Below are 16,663 nucleotides of genomic sequence, written 5' to 3'. Positions count from 1 at the left end.
GGGTACCATACTGTGCCTTTATCCAGATGTTGTATACTATCCATAGGGGATGAGTGGAGGGGGTGTTGTATCCTATCCATAGGGGGTGTTGTATCCTATCCATAGGGGGTGTTGTATCCTATCCATAGGGGTTGTTGTATCATATCCATGGGGGATGAGTGGAGGGGGTGTTGTATTCTATCCATAGGGGATGTTGTATTCTATCCATAGGGGATGAGTAGAGGGGTTGTTGTATCATATCCATAGGGGATGAGTAGAGGGGTTGTTGTATCATATCCATAGGGGATGAGTGGAGGGGGTGTTGTATTCTATCCATAGGGGATGAGTGGAGGGGGTGTTGTATTCTATCCATAGGGGATGAGTGGAGGGGGTGTTGTATTCTATCCATGGGGGATGAGTGAAGGAGATGCTATATCCTATCCATAGGGGATGAGTGGAGGGGGTGTTGTATTCTATCCATAGGGGATGAGTAGAGGGGTTGTTGTATCATATCCATAGGGGATGAGTGGAGGGGGTGTTGTATTCTATCCATGGGGGATGAGTGGAGGGGGTGTTGTATTCTATCCATGGGGGATGAGTGAAGGAGATGCTATATCCTATCCATAGGGGATGTTGTATTTTATCCATAGGGGATGAGTGGAGTGGTTGTTGTATTCTATCCATAGGGGATGAGTGGAGGGGGTGTTGTATTCTATCCATGGGGGATGAGTGAAGGAGATGCTATATCCTATCCATAGGGGATGTTGTATTTTATCCATAGGGGATGAGTGGAGTGGTTGTTGTATCCTATCCATAGTGGATGTGTGGAGGGGGATGTTGTTTCCTATCCATAGGAAATTACATGTATTCTATCTATAAGGATAGGGGAAGTTGTATAAAATACATAGGGGATGTTGTATTCTATCCATAGGGGATGTTGTATCCTTTCCATAGGGGGTGAGTAAAGGGAATGTTGTATCCTTTTCATAGGGGATGAGTAAAGGGGATGTTTTATCCTATCCATAGGGGATGAGTAAAGGGGGTGTTGTATTAAATCCATAGGGGATGTTGTATCCTATCCATAGGGGATGAGTGGAGGGGATGTTGTGCTGGCACTGACACATTGTGACAGCCCCGCTGTCCTCTGCTTATGGAGATATCTTTTGGCTGACCTTTGATAAGTGATCCCCATTTAATATGCCTGTACTGCATGTCCTGCCAAATGCTTAAGTTTCCTAAAATAATAAAAATTATTCAGCCGCAAAAACTTTGTATAAAAATGTAAAGGTAAATTATGATTTACCAGATGACATTCATCAAGTCCTTTCTGTGACCATGTAGCAGCTATTAATAGAGAAACCCAAGGCAAGATGGCGGCTCCCTTAACGGTTGACATGGAATAGAATACCAAAAATCTACGGTCCAATGAGACGTAAGAATTGTTTTAATTTTTTGGTGGCAAATAATTTTTGGTCAGACTTTCCCTATAAAGGGAAACTGGAGTTGTAAATATTGCATTTTGCAAAAAAAAATACCATCATCTTGTTTAGGTATTTAGGATTCTTAGATGGGGTCGTGCTGGAGGGGACGTAGCAGCGATCTAGCTTTGGGGCCCCTTTATTCTCAGGATTGGGGGTGGTCATCAATATCAGATCGTTGAGACTTTGATCCCCCATATCCCCCTCTCGGATCAGTAAGTTGTCCATGTAGTACCCTATTAGGCTACCAGAACATTACAGAGATGGGGAGAGCAAGACCTAAGTCTATCCAGATATGTGTCATCTGGTCTCATGGGTTTGGGAATTGGCTCTTGGTGAGACAATCAATGTGACGGGGGAAGCAGAGTAATGGTTATAATACGATAATCCGGGCGTGTGCCTGTCCTAAGAATATTAAAGACAATGAGAACATTCTGCGCTGCCGAGGGATTAATTGTCAGATTTCGTAACACGCCTCTCGAGGTGTAGCGTTAGTAACTCGTGACAGATGGATGTTAACACTATGGCGGCCGTGGGGTTTTCATGGTGTTGTGAGTCAAGGTTTAGCTGTGGACAGCTTTGTATTTACGAGGCAAGGGAACTCCCATCGTCTGCACATTGGGGACAGTAAGAATATTCTAGATCTCTCCTGTCATTCGAGTTGGCTAATAGTGGGCGAATATTCAGTATTTTTCTCCTAGAGTGTACAAATGAAATAAATGAATTAAAAAATGTGATAAATTATTAAGGATTGGTTATCTTCAGAGTATATTCATTTTCAAGCAAGATGCCTCCAGGAATCAATGGATTTATCTATCTTTAGCAGGAATAGCCAAGGAACAACATAGAAGAAATTTGTTATTTTAGGTGAAATACAATGATTTAATAAACCGGACATTTCCAGAGAGACGAGCACTGGATCTGTGCTTCACATATTCTAGAAGGGCAGTTACAGATTGTAAGGCTGCGGTAACACGTTCCGCTAGCGTTGGGTTCATAATGCGACGCTAGCACACAGGGGGCCAATACAGGACACCGGGGCCTGGTTACCGATCGCATGCGTTTCCCTCGAAACGCATATTCTGATCAGGCCGAAGCCCACTGCCTGTGCGCTAGTGTCGCATTATGAACACAACGCTAGCAGAACGTGTGACCACGGCCTAACATGGATGTGTAGATGTAGACTATAATGTCCAATGAACATATCTTTGCTCTTCTCCTTTGCAGCACAAGCACAAGAGTCGGGCCTGCAGATGAGCGACGCTGTGCTGGTTCACCTGTACGTACGAAACATGGATGACTTCACCTACATCAACGCTGAATATGCCACCCGCTTTCCTTCAGCTCCTCCATCTCGGTAACAATAACTTTTTGTGAACTTTTCACCTGTTGCCACTGTGTCTTTAGTTGGGAGCATATAAGTTCCCCTAACAGTTTTCTAGATCTCTGCTTGCTGTTATTCTATAGGTTCAATAAGCTTTTTTTTTTTTTTAATTCCAGTGGATAAAAACTGGTCCCTGATCATGTGATGGCACACAGGTACACGGCTTGTTATATCCCTGGTCATGTGATGGCACACAGGTACACGGCTCGTTATATCCCTGGTCATGTGATGTCACACAGGTACACGGCTCGTTATATCCCTGGTCATGTGATGTCACACAGGTACACGGCTTGTTATATCCCTGGTCATGTGATGTCACACAGGTACACGGCTCGTTATTTCCCTGGTCATGTGATGGCACACAGGTACACGGCTTGTTATATCCCCAGTCATGTGATGTCACACAGGTGCACATATCATTATATCCCTCATCGAGTGAAGTCACAGCTCATTATATCCCATGGCGAGTTCTGTCACACAGGTACTGAGCTCACATTTCTCTCACACACACAGCTTTGATTACTGTCTGTGATATAACGTGCCTTGCACCTGTGTGACATCAGAGAGAGTAATCAAAGCTGTGTGTGTGAGAGAAATATGAGCTCAGTACCTGTGTGACAGAACTCGCCGTGGGATATAATGAGCTGTGACTTAACATGATGAGGGATATAATGACATGTGCACCTGTTTGACATCACATGACTAGGGATATAACAAGCCATCCACCTATGTGACATCGCATGATTAGGGATATAACGAGCCATGCACCTGTGGCATCACATGACCAGGGATATAACGAGCCATGAACCTGTGCAACATCACATGACCAGGGATATATAACGAGCCGTGCACCTGTGTGACATCACATAACCAGGGATATAACAAGCCGTGCACCTGTGTGACATCACATGACCAGGGATATAACGAACCGTGCGCCTGTGTGACATCACATAACCAGGGATATAACGAACCGTGCGCCTGTGTGACATCACATGACCCGGGATATAACGAGCTGTGCACCTATGTGACATCACATGACCAGCAACCGTTGTTTATCCACAGGTAGTAAGTAATAAAGCTTCCTATAGAATGACAGCAAGCAGAAATATAGAAAGGTTTTAGGGATTGATACAGAAAGTATTTTGGAAAATTGTTAACTTTTTGTTACACAAACCTCAACTATCTGCTGAGAGGGGACAACCCCTTTAAAATATTTTCCAGGAATAGTTGTCCACAAGTGACGTCTGGTATGGCATCTTGGCTCTGTTCAAGTAAACGGGGCTTAGCTCTATTATTAGCGCTGTCATTTGGAAAGATAAAATAAAAAAATAAGACAAATTTGTTAAAGGGAAGGTATTTAACAGTTAAAGGCAATGAAAGCTATCTGCATTTACTATTATATCATCCTAAAAACCAGTACAATGAAAATGACCATCATTGATATACACATTAGATAAATATCAACCATAAAGAACGACAGACTTATGTTTATGGGGTTAGCCTCTCAAATGATTGGGCTGTTGGATTCAATATGCCTGATCATAAGAGCAGCAGAACCTTTTCCCCTGCGCAATATTAAGGTGTATTGGGGACGATGCAAACGGCGCCCCCTATCTCAGCTGCTGACATTTAGCGTGTTTTCGCAATTGTCTGATCTTTTTATCACTTTCTCCATGGATTTTCAGGGTCTGTGTGCAGTGCTGTCTACCCCAGGATACCCTCTTGAAGATGGATGTTCTCTTTTGGCGGTGGCTGCCTGTCATCTGCGATGAAGACTGCCCCCCAGAGAAGATAGCCATGCATGTACAGAGCATTTCCCACTGGGCCCCTGCGAACATTGGACCCTACAGCCAAGCCGTGCGGGTGAGCAGCAATGTGGATCAGGCGTGCGATGTGGCGTCATTAGACGCTTAGTGTCACTTAGCACCTTGATTAATCTGGTCCGTGCCGCGGTACTAATAATATTCCCTGACATGGCAGGGCAGCAGAGGTAGTGCAATGTAGTGTGACACATTTCTGTCCCCCGGGGGAATTTCCTTTGCTAATCACGTGGCGTGGGATGAAAACGTGCGTCTTTTCCGATTATTGAAATCCTCTTTGAACATTATTAATATTGAAATCCTGGAGATAGCCGAGTGTCTGTGTGTGAGAGGGTGCCGCTTTATCCAGGTCACTGCTTACGAGATCTTGTCACTCACTTGACCAAAGCGGCTGGAGAATAGATGTAGTCCTGTAATATCGCATACATGTATATAGGGGAGTATTAAGGTTCCAAAAATCGGGGTTGGGGGGGCGACAGCTTTGCACAACTTTTAGTAAGTCCCTCTTGCATGCAGAGATCAGGGAGTTGAGCGTCTGTGTAGAAGCCGCGTCTGGTGGCTTCCCTTATCGTAGACGGAGGCGCAGCAGTGACAAATGCTTTATGTTTTGTTTATTGTGTTGGCAGATTGAGTTTTATGCAGTGCATGCAGCAGGGTCACACTGCCACCTAGTGTCCATATACATCAGTTACACGTCACGTCGGCTGGATAGATTGGAAGAAGGTCTGTAGGATGTGACAGCCTTGGGTAGAGACTGTCCCTTCAGCATCAGTCACTCAGACACTGTGCCCTTTAGCTGACGGTCTTGCAACTCCTTGGAATGAGGGGTATTAGAGTGAAGGCGCTTAATGCGGGGTGATGGGGTTTGTCAGTATTTCCAGTGTCCTGGAAGGAGACCCCCGGCGGGCAGGTCACAGGAGGCACCTTGGCAGAAATAATGTCCCCTTCTAAACCCCCCCCCCCCCTCCACCTCCTTGAAGGAAACGAAGAAGATTGTAATATTCAGAACACCAGGAGCAATGTAGGAGCCGTCCTTATGTTAAGACTGTGACAAGTGTAGCCAAAATGTCAGACGGCAGGAATATTTGTAGTTTTGGGTTTTGTATCTTTCAAGACTGTGACTCTGCCGCTATTTAACTCTTTCCATATGATAAAAACCGAGCTGTCCCTTAAGATATTTAGGTGCACAGTTTCTAATGAAAAATTGACTCCCTATGAGTGGGCCGGTGGTCACACATTGACTCCCTATGAGTGGGCCTGTGGTCGCACATTGACTCCCTGTGAGTGGGGGCGGTGGTCGCACATTGACTCCCTGTGAGTGGGGGCGGTGGTCGCACATTGACTCCCTGTGAGTGGGGGCGGTGGTCGCACATTGACTCCCTGTGAGTGGGGGCGGTGGTCGCACATTGACTCCCTGTGAGTGGGGGCGGTGGTCGCACATTGACTCCCTGTGAGTGGGGGCGGTGGTCGCACATTGACTCCCTGTGAGTGGGGGCGGTGGTCGCACATTGACTCCCTGTGAGTGGGGGCGGTGGTCGCACGCATTGACTCCCTGTGAGTGGGGGCGGTGGTCGCACGCATTGACTCCCTGTGAGTGGGGGCGGTGGTCGCACGCATTGACTCCCTATGAGTGGGGCGGTGGTCGCACGCATTGACTCCCTATGAGTGGGGCGGTGGTCGCACGCATTGACTCCCTATGGGCGGGGCGGTGGTCGCACGCATTGACTCCCTATGGGCGGGGCGGTGGTCGCACGCATTGACTCCCTATGGGCGGGGCGGTGGTCGCACGCATTGACTCCCTATGGGCGGGGCGGTGGTCGCACGCATTGACTCCCTATGGGCGGGGCGGTGGTCGCACGCATTGACTCCCTATGGGCGGGGCGGTGGTCGCACGCATTGACTCCCTATGGGTGGGGCGGTGGTCGCACGCATTGACTCCCTATGGGTGGGGCGGTGGTCGCACGCATTGACTCCCTATGGGTGGGGCGGTGGTCGCACGCATTGACTCCCTATGGGTGGGGTGGTGGTCGCACGCATTGACTCCCTATGGGTGGGGCGGTGGTCGCACGCATTGACTCCCTATGGGTGGGGCGGTGGTCGCACGCATTGACTCCCTATGGGTGGGGCGGTGGTCGCACGCATTGACTCCCTATGGGTGGGGCGGTGGTCGCACGCATTGACTCCCTATGGGTGGGGCGGTGGTCGCACGCATTGACTCCCTATGGGTGGGGCGGTGGTCGCACGCATTGACTCCCTATGGGTGGGGCGGTGGTGGCACGCATTGACTCCCTATGGGTGGGGCGGTGGTGGCACGCATTGACTCCCTATGGGTGGGGCGGTGGTGGCACGCATTGACTCCCTATGGGTGGGGCGGTGGTGGCACGCATTGACTCCCTATGGGTGGGGCGGTGGTGGCACGCATTGACTCCCTATGGGTGGGGCGGTGGTCGCACGCATTGACTCCCTATGGGTGGGGCGGTGGTCGCACGCATTGACTCCCTATGGGTGGGGCGGTGGTCGCACGCATTGACTCCCTATGGGTGGGGCGGTGGTCGCACGCATTGACTCCCTATGGGTGGAGCGAGGTGGCACATTGACTCTGCAGCCTTCAATCTCTAGGTGTAGGTGAGGTAGCCAAGGCCTATAAACTTTACTCTGTAATTTAATGGAACAATGAAATAATTGCTTATGTGTAATTAAAGGGAAGGCAGTTTAATATGAGGTCCTGGTGGAGCGTGTGTATGTGCCAAGGCCCCTGGATATGATTATTTACCATTCAGGTGCCTATAAGAATTTGGGAGGATCCTCTGCAGGGGAAGCAGCACTCCAGGGGTATTAATACATTACAGCTTGTATAAGGTAATACTGCTCCTTTCTCCTGCACCCAGTGAAGCACTGCAGGGGAGGGAGGCATGCCGAGGAAGGGTGGGGAGGGCTCATTTTGTATTTTCTGAGCGACTGCTCCTGACCTTGATAGCATTCGCAAAGCGAATCTCGGCAGAAAAAAAAGAGGGTAATCAGCGCGGCGTGGACAAAGCGGAGGTGACAGCGCTGCCTGCCCTGCACAGCACATCCAGGACGGGGGCATACAGCATTCAGACAGGCAAACACAGCAAGACGCAGCACCACCCAACAGCGCACACACAGCGAGGGCTTACTTCCACCTGAGCAGCCCCCAAATCCACAAATGTCCTCACATTATATTTTATATATGGGACAGGAACCATTCTACAAAAACTTCTATGACAGATTATTATATAACTTACATAAGTTGGGTGACTGTGATTTACGTGTGTGTGTGTATATTTATATACATACGTACACATACATACATACATACATTCATATATATATATATATATATATATATATATATATATATATATATATATATAAGAAAAACATGAGACTGCATTCCAAGGTAAAATGTGAAAAAAACGGATGGGAGCTTTATTAGCCCAAGTGCAACATTTCAGACCCTGTTCAGGATCCTTTTTTAAGCCTTGAAAAAGGATCCTGAACAGGGTCTGAAATGTTGCACTTGGGCTAATAAAGCTCCCATCCGTTTTTTTCACATTTTACCTTGGAGTGCAGTCTCATTTTTTTCTTGGATATATTTGTCTGGTGTGTCAAGACCAGGATATTGGGGTTTGCACCCACAAAATTACTTGGCAATTCTGGTGCTGCTGGACTTTTCAAATGTTATATATATATACACAAACATACATCTGCACTTAACAAATAATCCACAGCGGCACTGAAAACAATATAGAAAAAATGGGTGCCAGCCAAATGCATACATGTATATGTACATCTATATACCTATCCATATGTACCCTATCTTATCTGCTTGTCTCATATCACTCTGATCTTTCTTTCACATATCTATTCTAGTCCATACATTTCCTATGGATAATTTCCATGTATTTCATAATTCTCTCCTTTGTAAAATGTCTGTCTAGCTCCTATCTATCTCGTATCTCTCTATCTCTTCTATCTCTTCTATCTATCTATCTATCTATCTATCTATCTATCTATCTATCTATCTATCTATCTATCTAGTCTATATATCTATCTATCTAGTCTATATATCTTTCTCATGTCTACCTAATCTCTCTATAATATCTATATGAATGTATTTGATCTGTCTAATCTCTTGGTTCTATTGATCTAATCTCTATTATATATCTATTTATTCATCCATTCTTTTATTTATCTTTATCATCTCTCAATTCTATCTCTATCTATCCTTCTCATCCTTATCAATCTTTTTATTAATAGCATACAATTCTCCTATGTATAATTTCTCATATCTATCCATCTTCTCTCATCTAATATCAAAAATAAAAGCAGTAGACCAAAAAATAAGGTGAAAAAAACCTTATTCAGAATGGGAGCAATAGGGAGATCCTTTATAGAGTGCACCCACCATTAAAAAAATGTGATACTTGTTGTGCTGCTAGAACTTTGTATCTATCTCTATCATCTCCTGTCTGTCTCTCTTCCTCTCTCTCTTCCTCTCTCTCTTCCTCTCTCTCTTCCTCTCTCTCTTCCTCTCTCTCTTCCTCTCTCTCTTCCTCTCTCTCTTCCTCTCTCTCTTCCTCTCTCTCTTCCTCTCTCTCTTCCTCTCTCTCTTCCTCTCTCTCTTCCTCTCTCTCTTCCTCTCTCTCTTCCTCTCTCTCTTCCTCTCTCTCTTCCTCTCTCTCTTCCTCTCTATGTATCTCTCTCTCTTCCTCTCTATGTATCTCTCTCTCTTCCTCTCTATGTATCTCTCTCTCTTCCTCTCTATGTATCTCTCTCTCTTCCTCTCTATGTATCTCTCTCTCTTCCTCTCTATGTATCTCTCTCTCTTCCTCTCTATGTATCTCTCTCTCTTCCTCTCTATGTATCTCTCTATAGAAAAATAAAAACGAACGGCACTCCAAAGTAGTGGAATAATTCAAGTGCTGCTTCGGAATAAACACCACTTGAATTATTCCACTACTTTGGAGTGCCGTTCGTTTTTCTACATTTGGAAGGATGTGGCTGTCCGGTGGTAACGTGCACCTATCCCTTATTTTATTGCAGTGCCGCTAAGGAAATCTTTTTTTGTATCTATCTATCTTATATCTATCTATCTATCTATCCATATGGATACCCTAACTTTCTCATACTTTTCTACCCCGTAGATAGTTTATTCATTGCTGTAATAACTATTTATATAGAAAGACAAGTGTAATGAAGTTTCCCATTGATATGAGGAGGTGATGACACGTTAGGATACGTGGTATATACAGGGTATGCAGTGTGGGGATACATCTTGCTGTGTGTTGTGCTCCCTGCAGGGACGGCTTCTATTAGTCTAATTACTGGCAGGATTATCACACACTGCGAGACGAGAAGGTCCCTAATCCCGTTAGGGATCTGATGCGGCAGGTTACATCTTTTATTGATTTGGGTTGGAGCCAAGGCCAGAGGTTAGATCTCCAGGGGGAGCCACTTACATGCTGCCCCCACCTCATCATGGATATTTACACAGATCATTTTCTGCGGGGATGTAGGTATTAAGCCCGTATGGCGGTATCTTACTGATCCGGATGTGTTGTAGGTATCTGCGTCTGGCCCATGACTCTCATCATCTCCATCCTCTATCCTGACGGGAGGACGCTCTGTATATCACTCAGTATGCACAGAGATGCACAATCCTGCCTCGCAGTGGGAGATGAAGGCAAAACGCTGGTTTCCCTATTGAGTATCGGCTGACCTCTGACCCCGGGATAAGAGCGAGCTCTTCAGGCGCTGCGCTGCATTTATCAGCTGGATTCGGGTTATTGGGTATTGATGGGAGGCCGCGTTAGTTACAGACAGCCGATCTATGTGGGGTCACAAAGAGGAAGAAATTAGAGGATTTCTGTTCTAACAGGGGACAGACATGTCCTATCAGTAATCCCGGCTGTGGTGCAGGGGACTGCGTTCATTAGAAACTTATGCAAATCTAGTTCCGGATCCATGGATGTGCCTTGTTTATTGATGGAGAAGGAAGCTTTTATTAACATTTAAGGCCGTTTATAGATCTGGATAGGAATTTATATTAAGAATGCCTGAAGATATCTTACCCAGGTCAGGGAGCAGGACAGAGACGTGTATATAGTCCACTACTCCATACAGAACCAATGTATAGTATATACAAACTATAGAACTATATGCAAAAAATACAGAAGACAGTAACATTTGTTCCATAGCCTTTACAGAAGTTTCCTGGATGCACAAGGATTTCTTTCCTGTGTCATAGGTTTATAGTTTTGTGGGAGAAGATTCAGAATGACTTTTATTTTATCCATATGCTCTCTATGGTTAGGAGTCCAATAGATGGCTACTAGGTGTATGCTGAGAGGCTGTCTATCACTGAATAGGGATTTCAGTTGGCGTCCTAGCAGACAAGAAATCTAGAATTTAACTGAATTAAATACAATGTATGCTTTAAAGTTATCCTGAAATCTTCTCCGCTCCTCCTGCTTTATAACATGCTGTCTGCAGATAGGAAACTATGTACAATCTGCTCAGCTCCTCCTGCTCTATAACATACTGCCTGCAGATAGGACAGTGGGGCAAATTTACTTACCCGGCCCATTCGCGATCCAGCGGCCCGTTCTCTGCTCTGGATTCGGGTCCGGCCGGGATTTAAGAAGGTAGTTCCTCCGCCGTCCACCAGGTGGCGCTGCTGCGCTGAAAGTCATCTCATCGCGCCGGAATGCACCACCTCGGACCAGGTGAAGGTAAGAGCTCCCCAAGCGACACTTTTTCGGTTTTTAAATGCGGCGGTTTTTCTGAATACGTCGGGTTTTTGTTCGGCCAAGCCCCCCGATTTCCGCCGCGCGCATGCCGGCGCCGATGCGCCACAATCCGATCGCGTGCGCCACAATCCCGGGGCAATTCAGGTACAATCGGCGCAAATCGGAAATATTCGGGTAACACGTCGGGAAAACGCGAATCGGGCCCTTAGTAAATGACCCCCATTGTGTACAATCTTCTTGGCTGTTCCTGCTCTATAACATGCTGCCTACAGATAGGGCACTATGTACAACCTGCTCAGCTCCTCCTGCTCTATAATATGCTGCCTGCATATAGAACATTGTGTACAATCTTCTTGGCTCCTCCTGCTCTATAACATGCTGCCTGCAGGTAGGGCACCATGTACTATTTGCTCAGTTCCTCCTTCTTTTTAACATGCTGCCTGCAGATAGGACACGATGTACAATCTACTCAGCTCCTCCTGCTGTATAACATTCTGCCTGCAGAAAGGACACTATGTACTATATGCTCAGCTCCTCCTGCTCTGTAACATGCTGTGTGCACATCATGTTTACTGTCACAGGTTGCCCTTAATTTTGGGTAAGTGGACTCCTTTCTTATCTAGATACAAGCAGAATGTTCTGGTTTGGGGGTCAGTATGCAGAAAGAAGAAGCTAAAGATTGTTTTCTTTGTTGCCTATTGGTATATCCCGGAATCGCAGATCAATGTTGTGTCTTCCCTCTAGCTGTAGAGTTAATAGTCTATAGAACTAGATTCCAGTAATTCATTAGACACTAGTGGGGTGATTAATACAGGACGGGCTCCTGCAGGGTCTAGGTGTTAGCAGTCCTGTAATGGTTAGTCATTATTGTATAGTTTCATCCTCTATACATCAGAATATACAAATATTTTACCATAGGATAGTGTCCAAGTGACCTGTGGGCACCTGAAGATCACAACCACAGACCGAACCCCAAACTATGGCCGTTACCTGTGTGTGACCGTGACATTCATCTCTCTCCAATATGCACGTTGCGTGAGGCTGAGGTGGGGACAGGTACATTAGATGAAAAATTTGCAGCATTTTTTATTGCACAAAGAATACGATTCAGGTGAAAGGGATTGTCTCACTTATGCAAATTAATATTATTATTTATACATTGAACAGGGGAGTAAAACAGCTGACAGTGGAGATCATGCGATCATCAATTATTGTGCACTTCTAGGGTTAGGCCTAAATTTCCTAAATGTCTACTTGTAAGAGGAGTTGCCTGTACCAAAAACCTTCTTGATAGTGAGAATTTTATAATTAATACGGAGTATACAGATTAATATTTTTAGGTTAATACCGTATATACTCGAGTATAAGCCGAGACCCCTAATTTTGACACAAAAAAACTGGAAAAACCTATTGACTCGAGCATAAGCCGAGGGTGGGAAATGCATTGGTCACATATTTTACTATGTATCATTATATCTTCTTTTTCAGGTTGGTGGCGCCATATTTTGTGCAGGACAGATTGCGCTGATACCATGCACCATGCAGCTTATTTGTGGTGGAATCGTGGCCGAGAGCAGACTGTCCCTACGTCATGTTGATAGAGTATTGGATGCCATCAGCCCTGGTACTTCTAGAAGTCACGTCATGCTTGCCCATTGCTATGTGACACATAGCTCCTATATACACTGCGCTGTAAAAGAATGGGAGGCCACCGCCGAAAATCAGGTAAAGAAAGTTGTTATTAGTTGACGTATTTTGCTAACAAATATTAGTAATAATGTTCACATTGGTGGAAATCTACCATTTGATGTGATGCATTATAAAGCAAATATACCTTGAGAATGCTGTAGCTGTACTGATGCAGGAACATATCTTGTTTAATCCCTGAACTGAGTGGTTTTGCTGAAAATTATAAAATTATATTATAAAATTATGATAACGAGGCTATGTTGCTCCTGTAGCTGCCCTGGCTCTCTCCTCTTACCCTAATTATGCAGTGCTCCGGCCTTGCCCTGCCCTGCATAAGCATAGCATAAATCATCACTGTGTTGTTCCTGACAGGCAGGTTGATTAGTCCTGTCTGGACTGTTCAAGCAGCTCTTTCATTTACGGAAGCCAGTCTGCACCCAGCTTTCCCAAGGTCCTGAATTTCATAATTGTTTTTTTAAACAAAAAACCCTTTCAGGGACTAAACAAGATATGTTTCTGCATCAGTGTAGCTCCAGCATTCTCAAGGTATGTTTGGTTCACAATGCATAAAAGCAAATGTTAGATTTCCTTTAAGTTGTATCAAGTTGTTCATTCTGTACTTCTAGTGGCACATTTTTTGTTACTTTTAGGATAGCCCCCCTGCCCTTACAGTGGCGGTAGTTCCCAGGCTCCCCCGTGGGGCGCTGGTAGAGTGGCATGTCATGGCTGCTGTGAGTGATCCGGATGGAAGGAGGAACATATCCGTCACTGAGAAAGGTCTCGGCTTCCAGGTGACACTGAATGGCTCTACATCCAGCTGTGAGACCTGTGCGTCCCTTGTACTGTCCCTCTCATTGTCAGCACCTCAGCCGGACTCCTTGGACCACAGTAACGTTAGCCAAATTGTGAAGACTGTTCTCCAGAAAGCTTCTGTTCAACTTCCGAAAAATTCCTCTCTTATACCCGTGTGCTGCAGGGTTTTCCGCCGGAGCGATGATGTAGAATTACAGAGCCTCACAGCAGGTAGGTGACCGCTCAGACGTGCTACTTACAACATTGTGGAAATTTGTGCTGCTGATATTTCTGTAATATTTTCCTGTAACAGTGAGATTTTAACCAACAAAATTAAAGTGTACCTACCTTTCCAACATATCTGTGAAAACAAAGACACATACTTGACAAAGTGTAATGGGTACAGTGTGTGTACATGAGGGGTAATATCATTTGCGGCCATTTTTTAATCACTTATACCCTTTGCGTTCTGCTGGCGTGTGGAGACCAGCTGCACATAGAGAGAAGACAAGAATCTTCTTATCATCTTCTTAGGGAGACATGGAAATGATAGAGAATTACTGACCTGTATTAATATGAACAAGGCACTTGGGGATGAGATAAAAAAAAATACTTTTCAAGTTTACTCTAGAAAAAAGTTGGGATTTTAGAATGAATCTCAGAAAAGTGTAGGGGAGGACCCCGATAGGTGGATATATTGCATATTTTCATCTATGTTCTTCAATGGTAGCAGATTCTGCATTAAAGGGTTTTTACCACGAACACAAGTTAGGTCCTATCTACAGGATAGGGCCTAGCTTACTGATCGGTGGGGATCTCAGTGATGAGACCCACATAGATCACAAAAACAAGGGGTCTGATGGGGTCTTCACGTACCTCAGTCGGACCCCTCACTGCTCCAGGAGATTAATGGAGCAGACGGACACGCATGACCATTCTGCTCCACACATCTCAATGGAGGTGACGGAAATTACTGAGCGCCGTCAGCTCCGTAGAGATTAATGGAGCAGAATGGTCATGCATGGCCGTCTGCTCCATTAGTCTGACAAAGCAAGGAGGGTCCAACGGAGGTACGTGGGACCCCATCCGGACCCCTTGTTTTCGTGATCTGTGGCGGTCTCCTCACTGAGACCTCCACTGTTCAGTAAGACAGGATAGGGCCTTAACTTGTGTTCGTGGAAAACCCCTTTAAGCTATCACAGTCCCTCACCGTGCCAGCCTGGTGTTACTAGTATTAGCTGGAGGGCGCTGACTCCACTATGTGACCTCACGGCGGTGCCCATCCGGCTGATCCGGGTGTGGATGGTGTATGTACTTTTTGCTGATGTCACTGGTGCCAGAGACTTCCCTGAAGACAGGAGGAAACCTGTAAGTGGATGAGATGTCATTAGTATAGCTTTCAGCAGTACTTCATATTGTCTAGGGGAAGGCTGATAATTATTTGGTGCCGGCTACTGAGGTGCGTCCATTACCTCTTCTGACAAACTGCAGATGTATTCCTATAAATCGAACGATGCACAATATTAACTCTTTAAAAGGGAGCGTATCACCAGTTTTCTGTTTTTACTTATTAAAACAAGAATTTGTTTCTCCTTTTTTGTCATTAACACAATAATAGGGGCTTCCAGCTTCCATTTCCTATTTACAGCATTTTAGTGATTTGCTTTACAGTAGCTTCATGGCTGGAGCCAACAATAGCATAAAACCGACTCATTTGTTTTCGTGCAGTGCTTCACTGAAAGAAAAACAACATTCGAGAATACAATTTTGTTATGTGAATACCCTTAAAGGAAATCTACCATTCGTTTTTATGCATTGTGAAGCAAACATACCATAAGAGTGCTGTAGCTACGCTGATGCAGAAGCATATCTTTTTTAATCCCTGAACCGAGTGGGTTTCCTCAAAAAACAATTATAAAATTCAGGACCTTGGGAAAGCTGAGTGCAGACTGGCTTCCTTACATAAAAGAGCTGCCTGAACTGTCCAGTTAGGACTAATCAACCTGAGCTGGATGACTCATTCACAGCAGCTGGGAGATGGTGCAGCGATTGATTACTTCTGCCTGTCAGGGACAACACAGTGATTACATCATTCTCCGGAGCAAATGCCGAGACAGCCACAGGAGTGACAGAGCCTCATTATCATAATAGTTTTTTCAGCTAGACCACTCTGATCAGGGATTAAACAAGACATGTTTCTGCATCAGTGCAGCAACAGCATTCTCAAGGTATGTTTGGTTCATAATTTATAAAATCAAATGGTAGATTTCCTTTAATCCTTTAACCCCTTAACGCTCTGCGCCGTAGCTCTACGGCGCAGAGGTATAAGGGATGTATGAAGAGGGCTCACGGGCTGAGTCCTCTTCATACAGAGGTGGGGGTTTTTGCATTATGCACAAAACCCCCACCGCTAATAACCGCGGTCGGTGCTAGCACCGATCGCGGCTATTAACCCTCTAAACGCCGCCCGCAAAGTCGCGGGCGGCGTTTAAAAGACGGCGGCGCGCGGGCGCCGCCATCTTTTTTTCGATCGCCACGCCCCCGAACGTCATCGGGGGGCGGCGATCGGTTACCATGGTAGCCTCGGGTCTTCTTTTGACACGAGGCTACATGGTTTATGCAGGTTCGTTACAATGAGCCAGTGGCTCATTGTAATGTAAGACCTGCAAAAACGCCATATATTGCAATACTGTAGTATTGCAGTATATGGTAGGAGCGATCTGACCATCTAGGGTTAATGTACCCTAG

The 16,663-nt window shown here is 45.5% G+C and overlaps 1 protein-coding gene across 4 annotated transcripts in view; it reads left to right on the top strand.

Moving 5' to 3' along the window:
- The window catches only part of DPH6 (diphthamine biosynthesis 6), a 47,480-nt gene that overhangs the window by 26,799 nt on the left and 4,018 nt on the right, over window positions 1–16,663 (top strand). For all 4 annotated transcript variants that reach the window (XM_072115431.1, XM_072115428.1, XM_072115427.1 and 1 more), the window contains exons 11-14: window positions 2,685–2,814; window positions 4,527–4,704; window positions 12,923–13,159; window positions 13,774–14,146. In XM_072115431.1, the coding sequence (XP_071971532.1) occupies window positions 2,685–2,814; window positions 4,527–4,704; window positions 12,923–13,159; window positions 13,774–14,146 (918 nt within the window). The remainder of the gene's footprint in view (window positions 1–2,684; window positions 2,815–4,526; window positions 4,705–12,922; window positions 13,160–13,773; window positions 14,147–16,663) is intronic.

Source organism: Engystomops pustulosus, chromosome 7 (genome assembly GCF_040894005.1).
Source record: "Engystomops pustulosus chromosome 7, aEngPut4.maternal, whole genome shotgun sequence".
In the NCBI taxonomy this organism is placed as follows: Eukaryota; Metazoa; Chordata; class Amphibia; order Anura; family Leptodactylidae; genus Engystomops; species Engystomops pustulosus.
The sequence above is the reverse complement of the archived record's forward strand: the minus strand, read 5'-3'. Positions and strand labels throughout refer to the sequence as shown.